Consider the following 17,568-nt stretch of genomic DNA (forward strand, 5'->3'; position numbering starts at 1 on the left):
TCAAAAAATAAAATATATTGTTTTCAAAGAGGATAAAGGTTTTTGTTTTTTACCCAGACATTTAAAAATAATTGATTTTAGAGCAGTGAGCACAAAACAGTGATACCGTGATATTCTTATCCAAGGTTATCATACTGTCAGAATCTTATACCGGCCCATGCTGCTGGATCTATGGTTTCTGATTGAGTTAAAGTTGGTGTTATATTCACGCATTTCTTCATTTAATGTTCCCTATATTATCTACTACGCTAATTTAAATATAGGGTCTGAAACTGCACGTAAATATGACTTGAAAGCCACATTATCACTATTTAATTGACTGTGAACACTGTTGTACTTTATTCATTGGCTGCTAATAGGATTTCACTATTTAGAATTTGCCAATAATTCTCTTCTGAAATGATATTATTAAGGAGAATGTCTGAATATGCGAATGTAAAACCAACTTTACCTCAATTGGTTTCTGTGCAATATTGCCAAAAGTTTTAAAACCCCACGCTCCCCTACACTACTTTGAACCTGGTTAGAGATTGTTGTGCATAGATTGAGTTTATTATAGTTTTATAAATGTTTGAAACATTAAATTTTTTTATTTTAAAGAAAGTTTATGTTGGAGAAAAGTGTATGGATGCAAGTAGAGCTAGCTTGTTTTTACACAATATTTAAAATATTTTGCTAAGAAATAAAATCTAAAATAAGTTTTTATTATTAATGTATTATTGTCTTATTAAATATAATAAATTATAGGGCAAATAAAAATCCATCTGAGCTTTTTGTAAAATTAGCTTTTAGCCCTTTATGAGTCTACAATTTCATACATAATGGTCTTAAAGTCTAAATTTTAACTACGTGAATCCTGCAAGAACCCTGGTAAACAATGTATTTTGATAGTAATTGGCTACTAATATGATCAACCTTATTTTTAATACTTTTCTGAAATTGTATTAGGAAGGTGAAAGTCTGAATGTGTGATTATAAAACCAACTTCACCCCACTGTAGCACATCTACACGCATTTGGATTTCTAAACTCCTCTTAGTGAACTTGATTTATAAATCCATTTATTTAGAGTCAATGGGGTTTAAGACCTCTCCGTTTGTGCTCTTGAGGACTGTGTGGTTTAAAATAGAGGAGTGTCTTGTTACTTTTCAGAGCCTCCAGATTTTGTGTGAGCCTTGGTGACATCTGATATCACTCATCTAAATCTGCCTGTGCAAGAGACGCTGAAGTCTAGAAGGGATACAGCTGCTGATAGTCACATCTATATAGCATACTTTTTGTTATGACTCTCTACAACAATAATTAGATTTTTTTTACATGACTGTTTTACAATACTGTGAGGGTTACGTTTAGAGTTGGAGTTGGGGTATTCAATAATAAAATACAATTAATGGGTATTTAAATAATTAATATTAAATTCCGTTTACAGCTGTATCCCTTATTGAAACAACCCAAGAGATAGTGCCTTCAGAAAGTGTTTGCGCATTTAAAATGAGATGAGTGCCTGCTATTTATTCGGAAAACAAAATATAAGGTCAAGTGGTATTCATCGTGAAGAAAGGTTTCATCTTTTAAAGCAATTCTCAAAGCTTTTAATTATATTTAATTATTTTAAAATGGTAAAGATATAAAAAGACGTGCTGTTGAAAATTAGGATGTTTTTAAATGCTCATGTTGATGATTGATTTATATAGTTAAATTAGATAAGTGAATATTATTGATTAGATATAAAGATGATATCTAATTAATTAGGTAATTAATCTACATCTGTTGTTACTGATCTCCTGCTTTGTGTAATTGAGCAGTTCCAACTTCATACGTTTGTTCATAAAAAAAGCCTCAAGCATTTGTTGTTGTTTTTGTTATTGATTAGGCTGCAATGTTCTTACATTTGGTTGTGTGTGACTTTGCTATTTATAATTGAAAGCCTACAGAGTCTTTGTAATCCCTTCCTTAATCCTCATATCATATCAAATCAAGTAGAAACCAATCTATCATGAGCTTGTTTGTAAGTGTAACGTTTCCTTCATTGTGTGAACAGGTGTGTGGCTTTGGCGTGGAGTAATAAGTGCAGAAGATAAGTGTAACAGAAGCCAGGCTCGGAGAGGAAGGACTGCCCTCATAGGATGGGGGCTGTGGTGTCTCGGTGGAGGGTAAATATGTGCTCCAGTCACTCAGACTTGCATAGGATTTACTTTTAAGGCTTGTTCGCTCGAAGAAAACCTACACAAATGGATCGAAAACTTGTTCCAAATATAAAAGATCAGCAAACACGAGTCAGTCACTTTTAAAGGGGCATTTGCAGAAGGTTTTCAACTAAGCAACTTTCATTCATTCATATACCTTCAGCTCAGTCTCTGATTTTTATCAGAGCTCACCACAGCGGAATGAACCACCAACTATTCCAGCGTATGTTTTACGCAGTGAATGCCCTTCCAGCCACAACCCAGTACTGGGAAACACCCATACACTCTCATTCTCACACACTCATACACTACGGCCAATTTAGTTAATCAGTTCCCCTATAGTGCATGTGTTTGGATTGTGGAGGAAACCGAAGCACCCGGAGGAAACCCACATCTAACACAGGAAGAACATGCAAACTCCACACCGAAACGCTTACTGGCTCAGCCCAGACTCGAACTAGCAACCTTCTTGATTTTCTACTTAATTTTTTAAAGACTTTTGGCATAAACTAAAAAAATGTTGAATTTTTATTCCTATAATGTATTGTTGGCAATTCTTATCTTAAAATATACCTGTGCAGAAGAAGGTTGTCGATGGTCACATGCATACATTAAACATGACATGATTAAAAGTAGGGCCGGGTGATTTGGCCTACAATCAAAATCTCGATTAATTGAACATTTTGATTCGATTACGATTAATGAAAGGTTATTTTTTTTGCCCTTATAGTTCACAAACAAGTTTTGTACAGTAAAACTTCTCCCTTTGTATGCAGGGTGCATTACTTGATTTTAAAATAATTGAAGGAAACACACACTATCTACTATCTATGATTATTTATTGAACATCAACAGTGAACAACTGAAATTAAAACACACATCGCCTAAAACCAACAGTCACTTTTTTCTTATTAATAAAGTGATAAAAATAACTTGGAATTTGGGAAACAAAACAAAATAATTGTAATGTTTTTTCACATTAAAAGTAGAAAGTAAGCAGTATCTTTTCTAAATAAAGTAACTTTTGCAGGGACGTAGCGACGGGGGGGGGGGGGGGGGGATCCGTCCCCCTCACTTTTAGAGACAGACCATTTAGAAACAGGTGATTGATAATTATATGATCTCATACAGCCGTCCCCCCCACTTTTAAAATGTCCGCTACGCCCCTGAACTTTTGTATATCCTGTAAATAATATTTTATTTTATAACATTATAATATAACAATGCATTTCTTGCATCTTCTGTTGACAAATATTTTACTGTAAATAAGAATTTTAATGTGATGGAAAATATGCCATCTCTGGTGCAGCTTCCATCACCGTCAGTGTAGTGCAAAGTAAGGCTTGACTAGAGATCAAATGTGGCTTCAAAGTGGATGCAGAAGTATAAATCAGCCTTCACTGCATGCTTTTTTGAGAGGATTTGTAAGTGTCTGCGTCAGCCACAGTAAGCGCATGAAGGCTGCGCTAGACCATACGCTCGCGTTTGACGCAGAAGTATAAACAGAGCGGGGTCGCGTGACTCCACATGCGGTGGGGAAAGTAATTAATATAATTAACCTGGAAAAAATTGATCGATTATAGGCTCTCAATGTCGATTATTTTTTGATTAATTGCCCAGCCCTAATTAAAAGCTTTAAACACATTTCAATTCACTTCCTACCAGTTGTAGCCGTGCTGAGGTTTGTTTTATTCCTGATGAGGGTTTGATTTCATGGTTGCTAACTCTTGTGTGTTCATTTCCAGGCTAAACCATCCACTGTAGAGGTCTTGGAGGGTCTTGATAAGGTAAAGATACTTTTCTAATGATTTTCTGCTATCACTCTCTCTGTCTTCTATTCAGCTTTATGCATGACACCCATGTCTTTAATACAGTTAACTAAACTGTTTGATAATTCAAGATGATGATGTTTTATACAGTAAATGCTCTTAACCATGGAAGAGATTGTTATAAAGTGTTGTTTTAGGTTTTTATTAAAATCATCAGCAGCTGTCGTGACTTTAAAATCTCACTACACTGAAAAAAAAAAATTCATTGTATTTACTGCAAACAATTTATATAGGCTGAATTTAAACAAACAAATTAAATGTACTATTGTTCAACTTTATTTGTTTAAATTCAGTCCATGTAAATCGTTTGCCACCCCTTACCCTAAAAAATATGTAGTAAATCCAATGAATAATCATTTTCAGTGTACTACCTAATATTGAAGATGTCCTTATGCAGTTAGCCAGCAGTAATATGATCTCTTACTAAATTATGATGTTGTTATTATTGTAATATTTTTATCTATATAGATCCTGCCATGAAATAGCCATGCATCGCTGATGTTGGAATAAATAAATAAACAAACCAACAGTAATATTGGAAGTGAATGCGGATGTTGCCAGATTGAGTTAAAAAATGCGTTGAGATGTGAATAATGAAGTATTGTTTTTAGTATTTTATTAAAATCATCAGCAGCTGTTGTGACTAAAATCTCTACTACTACTACTTAATATCGAAGTTGTCCTTATGCAGTTAGTCAGCAACAATAGTATGATCTCATATTGAATTATGATGTTATTATTGTAATATTTTATATCTATATAGAGCCTGCCATGAAATAGCCAAAAATTGCTGATGTTGCAATAAATAAATAAATAAACAAACAAGCCAACAATCGTATTGGAAGTGAATGCATATGTTGCCAGATTGAGTTAAAAAAATGCGTTGAGATGTTAATAATGAAGTATTGTTTTTAGTATTTTATTAAAATCATCACCAGCAGACTGTAAAATCTCTACTACTACTTGATATCGAAGTTGTCCTTATGCAGTTAGCCAGCAGTAATATGATCTCTTACTAAATTATGATGTTGTTATTATTGTAATATTTTTTATCTATATAGATCCTGCCATGAAATAGCCAAAAATTGCTGATGTTGCAATAAATAAATAAACAAACAAACCAACAATAGTATTGGAAGTGAATGCATATGTTGCCAGATTGAGTTAAAAAATGCGTTGAGATGTTAATAATGAAGTATTGTTTTTAGTATTTTATTAAAATCATCACCATCTGACTGTAAAATCTCTACTACTACTTGATATCGAAGGTGTCCTTATGCAGTTAGCCAGCAGTAATATGATCTCTTACTAAATGACGATGTTGATATTATTGTAATATTTTATATCTATACAGATCCTGCCATGAAATAGCCATAAGTTGCTGATGTTGCAATAAATAAATAAACAAACAAACCAACAACAGTCTAAAATCAAACAAAAAGTGCTCAGGGGTAGCTTAATTAATGTGTTGGTGCTCTTTGAGTAAGGGATTCATCAGAATAAACAGCAAAAGTAAGTCCAAGGCACTTGAAAAATGTGGACAAAATATATTAAAAAGCCTTTATTGACCTGGCTATTCTAGTTTTAAGGAATAGCCATGTGATTAAAGGCATTTTAATCTATTTTTTCCACATTTTTCAAGTGCCTTGGACTTACTTTTGCTGTTTAAACAAACAGTAATATTTGAAGTGATGTTAATTGCTCTGCAGTTTGCATACAGTGCAGTACATCGGTTGCCAGATTGAGGTAAAAGATGCTTTCGAAATTGAAATATTTTGTTAATTGTGTAAGGTACTGAGCTTCATGCAAGATCTAGCACTTTGACAACCATAGACAAAAAGTGATTTTCCGTAACTATGTTGGGTCATATAAATTATAGGAGTTTGCTGGGAGAAATAACAAAGGTTGGAGATGGGTGTGACATACGGGAGACTCTCAGGAAAACAGGATATGAGAAACACACAGTTACAGACGGACACAAATGTCAGCCGTGCACCGTAAAGGCCCAGTGCATGTCTCAGGAGTTATTTTAGGATGGGGTTTACAGTAGTAGCTCACTCAGAGAGGTCTCTTCAGGTCAGCTAAGCACTGAATGAATGATTTGTTTGTACATGGACTGTTTAAATGCCAAAGCATGTGATTTTTAAGTAATTTGATCTGATTTTGTATTTAGAAAAGATTAGATTGTGTAATCAAATTAATGTTGCAGGCTCTATTCAGAGCCTCTGTTAACTTCTGCTTTAGATATCTAGGTCATAGAGATTTGATTCAAGTTCTGACAAAACAGGTTTTCCATCTACGCTTACTGTATGCCGCAGGATATTTTAAAGTGTATCATCAGTATTTCAGTGTCTTTAGGCCGTCATGCATCCTGTTATTTGATCTGTTCCTGCTGAAAACACACCCTCATATCCTTGATCTCAATACTCCACTTCTACATCTCTGACTGAGCATAATTAGACCTGTCAGCAATGCTGAATTATTGTCTGATCGTGGTTATTAATTGCAATTCTTTTTTTCATTAATCTCAATCACATCTTCTTATTAAATATGGTGCATTAAATTAAAGAAATGCTATAATGTATGTCTGGTGTGGTGGTGGTGGAAGCAAGGCAGTGCATTTCCCAAAATCATAGTTATTAGCCGACTAAGATTGCAAGTTCTGTTACAAATGTAGTGCATTGGTCTAAATTTGTGATTAATTCAAATAAAAACATTAGCCTACACTTTTGTCAAATACAATTTTTGAAACCTGATGTAATTATATATTCAACAAACAAATATATATATATATATTTTATTTATTTATTTTATTTTTTTATTTTTATTTTTTTATATTTATAAAAATGAATAAAAATAGAAATTTATATACATTTTGTTATTTTTATATTTATAATAAATTTTTAAAATGTAATTATTTTTAAATAATTAATACATTTATTTATTTATAATTTTTATTTTTTATTTATTATAATTATTTTTAATTAAATGTATTTTTTTATTTAATATATATATATATATATATATATATATATATATATATATATATATATATATATATATATATATATATATATATATATTTTATTAATTAATTTATTTATACTTATTTACTTATTCATTAAATTTTTTTAATTAATAAATACATTCATTTATTAATTTAATTAAATTGTTTTATTAATGAATACATTTATTTTTAATTGATTGATTGATTGATTGATTGATTTAGTTTATTTATTTATTTATTTATTTATTTTTAATGTCATTCAAACAAAGAATCAAGGATTGAATGAAACTGACTACCTCCAGTCCTTATGTTGTGTTTTGTTGATCTCTCAGGATATCCAGGCCCTTGAGGAATACAGAGAGAAGAACCAGAAGCGGCTGAAGTTATGGGTTTACAGACTGCTGTTGTACTCCGCTCTGCTGTACCTGATGGCCTGTGCAGTCGTATATATGTGGTACATCCCGGAGCGGATGATAGGAAAATTAATAGTGGCATCACCCTTCTTGCTGTTCCCTCTGTTGTAAGTACATTTAGACTCAGTCTTTTAATTCAGTCCAACAAAAAGTTGAAGTACCATTAAGACAAGATATTTATAATGAAAAACCTTTATATGTTTTTAACAAATATTGAATTGAAAAGTCATATTAAACTTTTGGTATACAGTTTTTGTGAATTTTATTTATATTTGTATATTTATTTCTGTATAATCTCTTGTTGAAATATGAAGGTGATCTCATCATGTAATGGTTTTAAAAAAAACAGCTTAAAGGGGCTCATAATTTAGTTTGTCTTTTTTTTAATTAAATGTTCTGTCTATTTTTTAATAAAATATTTAAGTGAAACTAAATGAATAATAAATGTTTCCCTGGGATCAAGCTGAAATTAATTTTATATACAAAAACAAATGTATGTAAAGAATTTTATTAATGACTTTTCCCTTCTGAAGGATTTGGCTGCTGAGGAAACTGCTGATTGTTTTATATGACAAGCGAACAGAGAGAAACAGTAAGATCTTCCTCTCTGGGTTTTAGATGATCTCAGTATGATGTCTGTTTTTCTGTATCGTCTGTTAAATTCAGTATTGTGTATTATACCAGGGGTTCAATTCTGGTGTTTTTATTTACTTTATTTGTTTCTTAGATGAGAAGTTAGAAGAGCTGAAAGCAGAGAAAAAGAAAATAGTGAGTAACTTTCTGCTGTTGTGTCATTCATTTTAGGCTGATTTATTATTTTTTTTGTCTGTTTTATATCTGTTCTCACACATTTCACAGGCTCTAATTTTGCCCTTTTTACAAATGTCTGTGACATTTCAGCATTAAAATACCCATCAGATCGTTTATTATACCCTGTTGAAAATGTAAATTTTTGGGTCCGAGATTATTGTGAATGTTTTTTTTTTTGCCTGTGTCTTTAAATGTATATAAGCCGGTTCGCTCCACCCACTCTCAGGACATTTAGCTTCTGAGAGGTATAAATGGGGTTGGATGTAAGGATAAACTTAGCAAAATGACAGACGGCAACTCGGACATGATGAAACCGAGACTCTGTCACAAATACCACAATAAGATGAATGAGCCACACACAAATGCCATTGCGATAATCACTATGCACACAAACACACGCGTCCACATATAACACATTTTGCTGCTATTGCTCAAATGTAACAGGATGCCAACCAAATACCTGCCGTATTTTACAATTCGGTCCCGCTATCATCCCAAAAAGGTATTTTCCAAGATTTTTTAAATCTTTCTATGAAGGGTGGCAATAAACGAGCTGATCCTCCCTATACGCAAGCCATACAGCCGAACCACCAGGGGATGTCACTGGCCCTTAAATGTGAACCTGATGTGCGCTTTTATTTTATTTAAGCATGAAAACACTTTAAAATAAATATAAAAATGGCAGGATTCCCTTACTTTCCATTACAGGCGCCATTGCCCCTCTCATGCAATCCTCAAAACAGTCGGTTCATGTAGCGGTGCGTGACTGTCAGACGCAATCCATAGTGATAAATAGATGCTGTTTCCCAAACGGATTCTGTATACACCATTCGAAGCAAAGCGAAAGTGGACACTTTGGGTCTTGGGGTGTGTGTTTGAACAGACTCATACACATAATAATAATAATAATAATAATAATAATAATAATAATAATAATAATAATAATGTCTAAACATGTCGATTTTGTTGGGTTTTCTTTTAAAACACAACAATTTCGTCTTAAATGAACAAATATTATCGAATGCTTTCATTATAGATCTGTGCATTTTTAAAGTGACACCTCTGTTATTTAATGTAATCAAATGAAAAATCTAAATGAGAGATTCATTCGCTGCAGAGTGTTTCAATTATACAGTGAAGAATCTGGTGTTTATTATTTGACAGGTATGCAAATAGGTAAATATGCTTTTGTATAGAGATCATTATAGCTAAGTTACTGTGCAAAATAAACCTTATTTAACATTCAAAAACCGGGACTCCTGTTGTGTGAGTGAAGCATCTTTGTTTAGAGTTGTGTAAACTATACAGCTGTGCTGATTCTAGTGGTTATGAATTGCATGGATCAAAACGCAACGTTCAAAATGCTATTAAAAAACACAACGTGTAGCGATTACTGCTTCTTGAAGTGCAATTTGATCACAGAGAGTTGCAACAGATCTTTTATTCCAAATTTCTTTGCAAATCCTGTCATGTGGATGCGTTTATACAAGTTACTACTGACACATTGCAACATGCGCCTATCAATCAATATTGGTGGGCCTCAAAATTAATGGGATTTTTATCCTGATGTAATTAATTAATTCATTTTCTTTTTGGCTTAGTCCATTTATAAATCTGAGGTTGCCACAGCGGAATGAACCACCAACTTATTCAGCATATGTTTTACACAGCGGATGCCCTTCGAGCTGCAACCCATCACTGGGAAACATCCATACACACTCATTCACACACATACACTACAAACAATTTAGCTTACCCAATTCTCCTATACCACATGTCTTTGGACTTGTGGAGGGAAACCCATGCGAACACTGAGAGAACATGCAAACTCCACACAGAAATGCCAACTGACTTGAGGCTTGAACCAGCGACCTCCATGCTGTGAGGCGATCATGCTACCCACTGAGCCACTTTGGACGCCCCCTCCTGATTTAATATCAAGAATTTTTAAGAAAGATACTTGCTGTCTTTCATATCACTCTAATATGACTCTGGACACACTATACATACACACAATGCTGTTCAAATAGCTTCCAAAAGTCCGCTTGAGTGCAGATCCTCTCATATATGCATATATCATAACGTTTTAATATGAGCGAGCTAGTAATTTCACCCAGTCAGGGTGCTTCCCTCTTCCGTTAGCTTTATACTAATGCTAGGAAAACAACGTCCTGTTTTCCTTTTCATCATGTCGAGCTCCTCTGCTGTCAGCGAGAGAAAGAGATCATTTCTGCTCTTAATAAATAATCTGAAATCAATGAAGACAGCGGGTAATTGGCACCGAGACTTTACTTGGTAAAGTGCTTGGCTAACGACTTGTCTTTAAATTAATAGTGTTTAGTGATGGGAGGAAATAAATCTGAGAAATTGCTTGTCATCCACTGTCATGTCTAATAACTTTCAATAATTACAGCTGATGGATTTTCACACTCCCCATTATCGCAGTAGGGCTTGTAATTATTCTATTCATTAAAGTTAAATAATTAGCACTATTTGCTCTTCCTCTGAAATGAAGTTTTAAGATGAAACTAAACGTAGACATGAGGAAGCGGACCAAATTACTTTCTGCTTTTAAACCCAAAAAGAAACCGCAAGATTAACCCTTTATTGGATAGATGCCATAGATTAAAGAGCCCCTATTTTGCATAATAAATGGTCATATTTTGGTTTTGGGGGTCTCCAACAACAGGTTGATCTACATGCAAGGTCAAAAAAACACTTCCATTGTCTTATAATCTGCATTTATTTTTACCTAATTATCCCAGCGACTCCCATATGATTCGTTCAGCGATTCAGTTGTTCCCAAACTCCTCCTTAGCACGATGCTAATCTGCGCTGATTGGTCCGATGACCCAGTCTGTATTGATTGGTCGTCTGCGTTCAGCATGAGACAGAGCGAAATGTCCACCATGGCTTTGGAGTAAATGCCCAATGCAGGAATGCTTTAAAGCAATGCAGTATATTCCTCTACTCTTAAACCAAACCCCAAGTAATAACAACGACACACATTCAGTATTAATCCACAGAGCGGCAAAACTATTTTGAGAATTGGCTGCGCATGTGAGGAACAGCTGATGGTGGCTGTTACAAACCCCTGATGTTAGTCCAGGGGATGGTGGGGTTTGACATTCAGGTGTAATTAAAATATATTTATACAAACAGTGAATAAGTGCAAAAGACAACCAAAACAATACCAAAATTGGGATTTTTTTATTTATTTTATTATTATTTTTTTTATTTATTTATTATTATTTTATATTTATTTATTTATTATTATTTTTTTTTATTTAATTTTTTTTATTATTATTATTATTTTATTATTATTATTATTTTTTTATTTATTTTTTTATTTATTTTATTTATTTTTTATTTTATTTTATTTTTTTATTATTCTTATTATTTTATTTATTTATTTATTTATTTATTTATTTATTTTTATTTTTTTATTTTATTTATTCTTTTATTATTATTTTTTTTTATTAATATTTCCCTAAAGTGAACAAAAACAACGAATAAATCCAAAATAAAGAAAATAAAGTAAGGCAAAATATACTATTTACAATATTTACAACACTGAAACAAATACAAAGACAGGAGAGCTGGCAGAAGGGACGTGGGCGGCGCTAAAGGAACGAAAAGAACAAAACCCAAACTAAATCTAACTTCCCAGAAGCATCTAGCTAACTAACTATGTGAAACAAAACAATTAGCACGCGAAGAGTCTTCCGAGTCCTGACTGTCTACTCTATCTATCTATCCGAAAGTACAAGGGGTGGCGCTCGCCCCTAGCCTAATGTACTATACAGAAGAGTAGTCCTAAGTGTTGCAAAATGTATGTCACGTGACCTTCTTACCTGTCCGCTTTGCAAAGGCAAATGGCGGAGGATCACGAGTTCAGAAACGCATTTAAATTGGTAAAGCACATGTTGCGATTTCAATGTGATTTGGACACAAGATGTGAATAGCCCCACAGATTTAACCTGAGAGAGACAGTACAAGCACTGATCTATAGTAGACAAGTGATTACAAGCCCCGCAGGACGATTGCAACTTATAACACACAATTAAACACATATTATGCAAACTACACAAAACGAGGCAACAATTTTAATGACACTTACATGTTCTGATCTGGAGGAAGAAGAAACTGGTCAGTATGAACTGTAACAGTTACTGACAAAGTCCCTGTCAAAATCTGACAAAGTCCCATAGTCTCCAGTGTTTCCTCTAGGATTTCTTCCAGCTGTGGCGGCAGGCCTTTTTTACACAGATCTACCAACTACCTGTGGCGTTATTTCAATTACAAATGTCGTGAGCATTTACTAAATAGCCTACGAGCATGCGAAACTCTTTGCTTGCGCGCCGATTTCCTCTGCTCGTGCACAAAGCTTCTTGCACGCCCCCTCAAATATAAGCCGCTTTAAGAGTGCGCAGATCTTCTTGTGCGCTCTCAAATAAGCGCTGCTGAAGTGCGATTTAGCGCGTTTATGTAACGAGTATGTCTCCAACATTTAGTAAATTTGCTAGGAGTATTCATGAATGTCTCCAATAGACCTACAGAGCGCCATTAATGCGTCCTGAAGTAAAGTGAAACAGCTATACGTCGTGTTTGCTGGCCTCACGCATCACGCACCTGTCAGTCAGCCAGTCAGTCAGCACGTAACCTTAAAGGGTTAAACAAATGATCCACAGCACTACTACGGTTACAGAAAAGTTCGCGCTGTTAAAGTTCACTTACCCTTTAATACGTTTTGGTGCGATTATCACCAGCTATTAAAATAATTCAATGTTTTGAATGAGAAGCTGTAATGTAGCCGTGGCGGGATGAATATTGGCGTGGCGCCCCGCGATGGAAGAATGAATGTAGCGGAAACCATGGTCTGCTGCTCCTTCAATAGTAAACGGCCGACAGATCCCATGTTGCAGCGTAGGTTATTGTAGGTTATAAAATGACAGGAACAAACACAGCACATGGTACAGTATACTGTGTTATTGCTGTGAAAATGAACTTTAACCCTTAATTCCCCACAGCCGAATCTCCGTATGTCAGTGATCGTCATCTTTGCATCATGATCAGTCCCATGATCACCTGCGTTCTGCCAGTGTCTGAAGGGAAATCGCGTTCACATTTGACCAGATCTGGAACTACAAATTTGGTGATGTACTGTATAGACATCAACGCGTTCAAGCAAAAGATCTGAACCCAACACGATTCATTTATTCAACTGAGTCGACAATTTTGTTAAAGAATCAGTTTTAAACACTGTGCACTTTCAGATTTAAACCTCAGCTGGATGTTTTCATTCGCTTAGTGCTGTTACACACTGCATAGTATGGTAGTATCGCGATACTATGGCTCAAATACTGGTGGTGCCACTGTAGTTTGTAAACAGTAGTATCATCATTAACGTAGTAGTTAACTACAGTAGATAATGTTTGATATTTAAAAGTCACTGAAATGCTGACACATTTGTGCAACAATAGACCATTTTATTTCAACAGTTTGTGGAGCTCTTTAAGGTTGCAAGTTTTCTGATGTTTTCTGATGTTTCAATCTGAATCGGTTCATTACTATTTCTGTCAATATGATTTAGTAGCTACAACAACTGCGACAATCTCTTAAAGAACGACTCTCAAAGTCAAATTTTTAATTACTTTGGATTGTTACCTGATAAGACTGAAAAAAAAAAAACGATAGACAAACTCAAAATAGCAACAGGAAACATTGAAGCAATTTTTGACCACTTCATATAGCTTAATTTTGTTGGACAAATGCTATTTTTGTTACTAATTTCACTTGGTATAGTTTGTATCTTTATTTTAGTGTATTTTTGTTGGCCAGTTATCTACAAAATAAAAAAAATAATGAATTTTAGGTGAAGTGACGTGCAAATAATACTTTTTTAATGATAAGGGAATTATGAATTCAATTCATGACCTATTATAACATGTATAAATATAGTATTTCTGACAATTCTCTTTATAATTTGTGTTATGAATTAAAGTATCGCAATACTACTTATCGCAATACTACTTGGTATCGTGATACTTCAGCTTGTATATCGTAAGATGACCCAACTGCATGGAAGGTCATATTCAAATAATAGGGGCTCTTTAAACTATTTTGCAATCGCAGATAATATTTTGTTATGATTATTTAACATTCATTAGTAGTCGATGCAATTGTGTTGATGTGATTGTTTTATTTTCACAGCTTGAACAAGTGATGGAAACAGAGACTTATAAAAATGCCAAGCTGATTCTTGAACGCTTTGACCCAGACTCAAAGAAGAAGCTTGTAAGTATTATATTTCAAATTTATCATGTAGATGTAAAATAAGCCTGATGTCCATAGTGTTTATGTGAAGTTTCGGCTCTAAATACCACACAAATAATGTTTTCTACCTCTCTGAAACTGACCCTTTTAGACTTTGACCCTAATTGAGGCATGTTGGTGACTGTCACTTTAAATTCAAATGAGATTGTGCTGTTTTTCAAAGCAAGCGGAGCTATGAATGCCTGTGTATCAGCATAGTGGCAGATTCAGAAACAAAACTTGAGCATTAGGGAGAGATGGTCACTAGTGGGCGGGGCTTTCTACCTCTAGTGACATCATACAAAGGGAAAATGTCAATCCAAGTGTTTCTGCAGACTGTTTTTATCAAGTGTGATGTATAATAAAAACAATATATACATGGTTACCCTTAGAAGCTGGTTATATTCACAGGCTGTTCCCACACAACTGTGTTTAAACCCATTAAACTGTGGTTAAATGGATTTTTGCATAATAGGTCCCCTTTAATACAGATGTGGTGGATTAAATGTGTGTTTGTTTTCTCTGAAGGAGTTAGAGACTCAACCTATTGGCCCGACTGCCACTCCAAGACAAGGCCAAGGTGAGCAATCAAATCCAGCCCACTTCTAAAGCTAGAAATCTGAGATATATCTATTTCATAATATTTTATCAGAGTGTATTAAATTGTTTATTGACTTGCCATGTGGGTAAAATTGGATGAAATTTAGGCCTGATACAATAATCAATATATGGACTCATCGCACAACACATGGACATGACCTCAATCATTTTTGGTGATGCAATATATATCGCCCATACATAACCAACTCTAGCAACATTTAGCTGTTTGCGCAACATCTCTATCTCTATTGGAGGTGTCCGTGTCAGTATGGTTTAAAATATATACTATAGTATTTACTATAAATTACTATAGTATATTTTCATGTGTGTGTCTGACGACTGAAAGTAGATTGGGTAGCAGATATCGCAGCCTCTGTTACCTTTTACCGTGTACTTTTTTGTAAGCTATTATTATTATTATTATTATTATTATTATTATTATTATTGTCACATTCTGATTACAAATGCATCATAATTAAATTGTTAAAATCACTATAATTAAGTGTAATATTCTTAAGAATAAAATATTGGAAGTGTGTACTTGCTTTTATGATGATATTGTCATTATGGCATTATATAATAAGTGGCATAAAATGGTCTTAAAATGACAATAATATTGTTTATTGCAATGTATTTTGGTGTAATATATCATATAACAAAAATAGATATCATGACAGGCCTAATGAAACCACAACTTCAGAGTCAACTATGAAACTGAAACCATGATTTTAATGGAAGGATAGAAGTCACATCAATGTATTTATTGTAAGTAATTGTAAACAATGTGGAGACTTAAGCTAGACACATGCTAGCCATATGTTAACAGCAACGTCTATCTTTTTTTTTAATGGTATGAGCATCAAAACTAAAACTACTACTTAAAACCACTGCAGACTTGCTGACCAAGTTTCTGAAGTCAACATCAGAGTTTGTTTTGAACTGTAGTTTAAGGATCGAGTTTTCTTTACTTCAATGTACATGTATTGGAAGATTGGTGTTATTCAACTTTGCATTTTTTACCAGCTCTGTAAATGAACTCAGGTGGGTAAATGCATGTATAATGATGCGAACACATTTTGTCTTTGCACTTTTTGTAATAATAAAAAGGCTTATCATGCCTTTTTAGGGCCGTTTACATGAAGACACATTTAGCTGTATATTCAAATGTTTTATTAGTGCTGGACAAAGATTAATCGCATTCGCATCCACGATAAACATTTATGACATAATGTATCTGCGTGTACTTTGTATATTAATTTTGAATATATAAATACACATGCATGCAAATGATTGAGAATCTATAATTATATTTAGATATAAAATATAAATAAAGAGTAACAGAGGCTGCGATGTCTGCTACTAGATCTATTTTCAGTTGTCAGACACACACATGAAAATATACTATAGTAATTTATAGTAAATACTGTAGTGCTTTTTTAAATATGTCTATGATACAAATTGTATGTACATTTAAATATGTAACAAAAGTGTTTTGTATAGTTTTGTTCCTACAGTATGTGTGTGTGTGTATCTCAAATATTCATAATAAATATATATAATGCGCACACACACACATCTTTTTTCAATATCCCAAATAAAAAATAATAAATGTTAACAAAAAGTGCAAGGTAAAAAGTAACCGAAGCTGCAATATCTGCTACTAGATCTATTTTCAGTTGTCAGACACCCACATGAAAATATACTATAGTAATTTATAGTAAATACTGTAGTGCTTTTTTAAATATGTCAATGATACAAATTGTATATACATTTAAATATGTATGTAACAAAATTGTTTTGTATAGTTTTGTTCCCACAGTATGTGTGTGTGTGTGTGTATCTCAAATATTCATAATAAATATAATGCGCGCACACACGCATCTTTTTTCAATATCCTAAATAAATAATAATAAATGTTAACAAAAAGTGCAAGGTAAAATGTAACTGAGGCTGCAGTATCTGCTACTAGATCTATTTTCAGTTGTCAGACACCCACATGAAAATATTCATTCATTCATTTTATTTTTCGGCTTAGTCCCTTTATTAATCTGGGGTTGCCACAGCGGAATGAACCGCCAACTTATCCAGCATGTTTTTTTAATTTTATTTTTTTAATAATTATTTTTTCGGGGTTTTCACCTTTATTAGACAGGACAGTAGAGAGTATTGACAGGAAAGCATGGGGAGCAGAGAGAGAAGGGAAGGATCGGCATAAGACCACGAGGGGGAATTGAACTCGGGTCGCCGTGAGCACCGGAGAGCATGTGTCGACGCACTAACCACTACCCCACTGGTGCCGACTATCCAGCATATGTTTTATGCAGCGGATACTCTTCCAGCTGCAAGCCCATATGAAAATTTATAGTAAACACTAGTGCTTTTTTTATATATATGTCTATGATTCAAATT

At 33.7% G+C, this 17,568-nt stretch overlaps 1 protein-coding gene across 1 annotated transcript in view; it reads left to right on the forward strand.

Annotated features, from left to right (window-relative positions):
- lnpa (limb and neural patterns a) overlaps window positions 1-17,568 on the forward strand; it is a 31,935-nt gene that overhangs the window by 1,248 nt on the left and 13,119 nt on the right. Inside the window, exons 2-8 of the mRNA XM_056465037.1 lie at window positions 2,041-2,152; window positions 3,931-3,972; window positions 7,354-7,541; window positions 7,968-8,026; window positions 8,162-8,202; window positions 14,458-14,541; window positions 15,088-15,139. Coding sequence (XP_056321012.1) covers window positions 2,126-2,152; window positions 3,931-3,972; window positions 7,354-7,541; window positions 7,968-8,026; window positions 8,162-8,202; window positions 14,458-14,541; window positions 15,088-15,139 — 493 coding nt within the window. The 5' untranslated portion in view covers window positions 2,041-2,125. The remainder of the gene's footprint in view (window positions 1-2,040; window positions 2,153-3,930; window positions 3,973-7,353; window positions 7,542-7,967; window positions 8,027-8,161; window positions 8,203-14,457; window positions 14,542-15,087; window positions 15,140-17,568) is intronic.

This window comes from Danio aesculapii, chromosome 9 (assembly GCF_903798145.1).
Source record: "Danio aesculapii chromosome 9, fDanAes4.1, whole genome shotgun sequence".
Classification (NCBI taxonomy): Eukaryota; Metazoa; Chordata; class Actinopteri; order Cypriniformes; family Danionidae; genus Danio; species Danio aesculapii.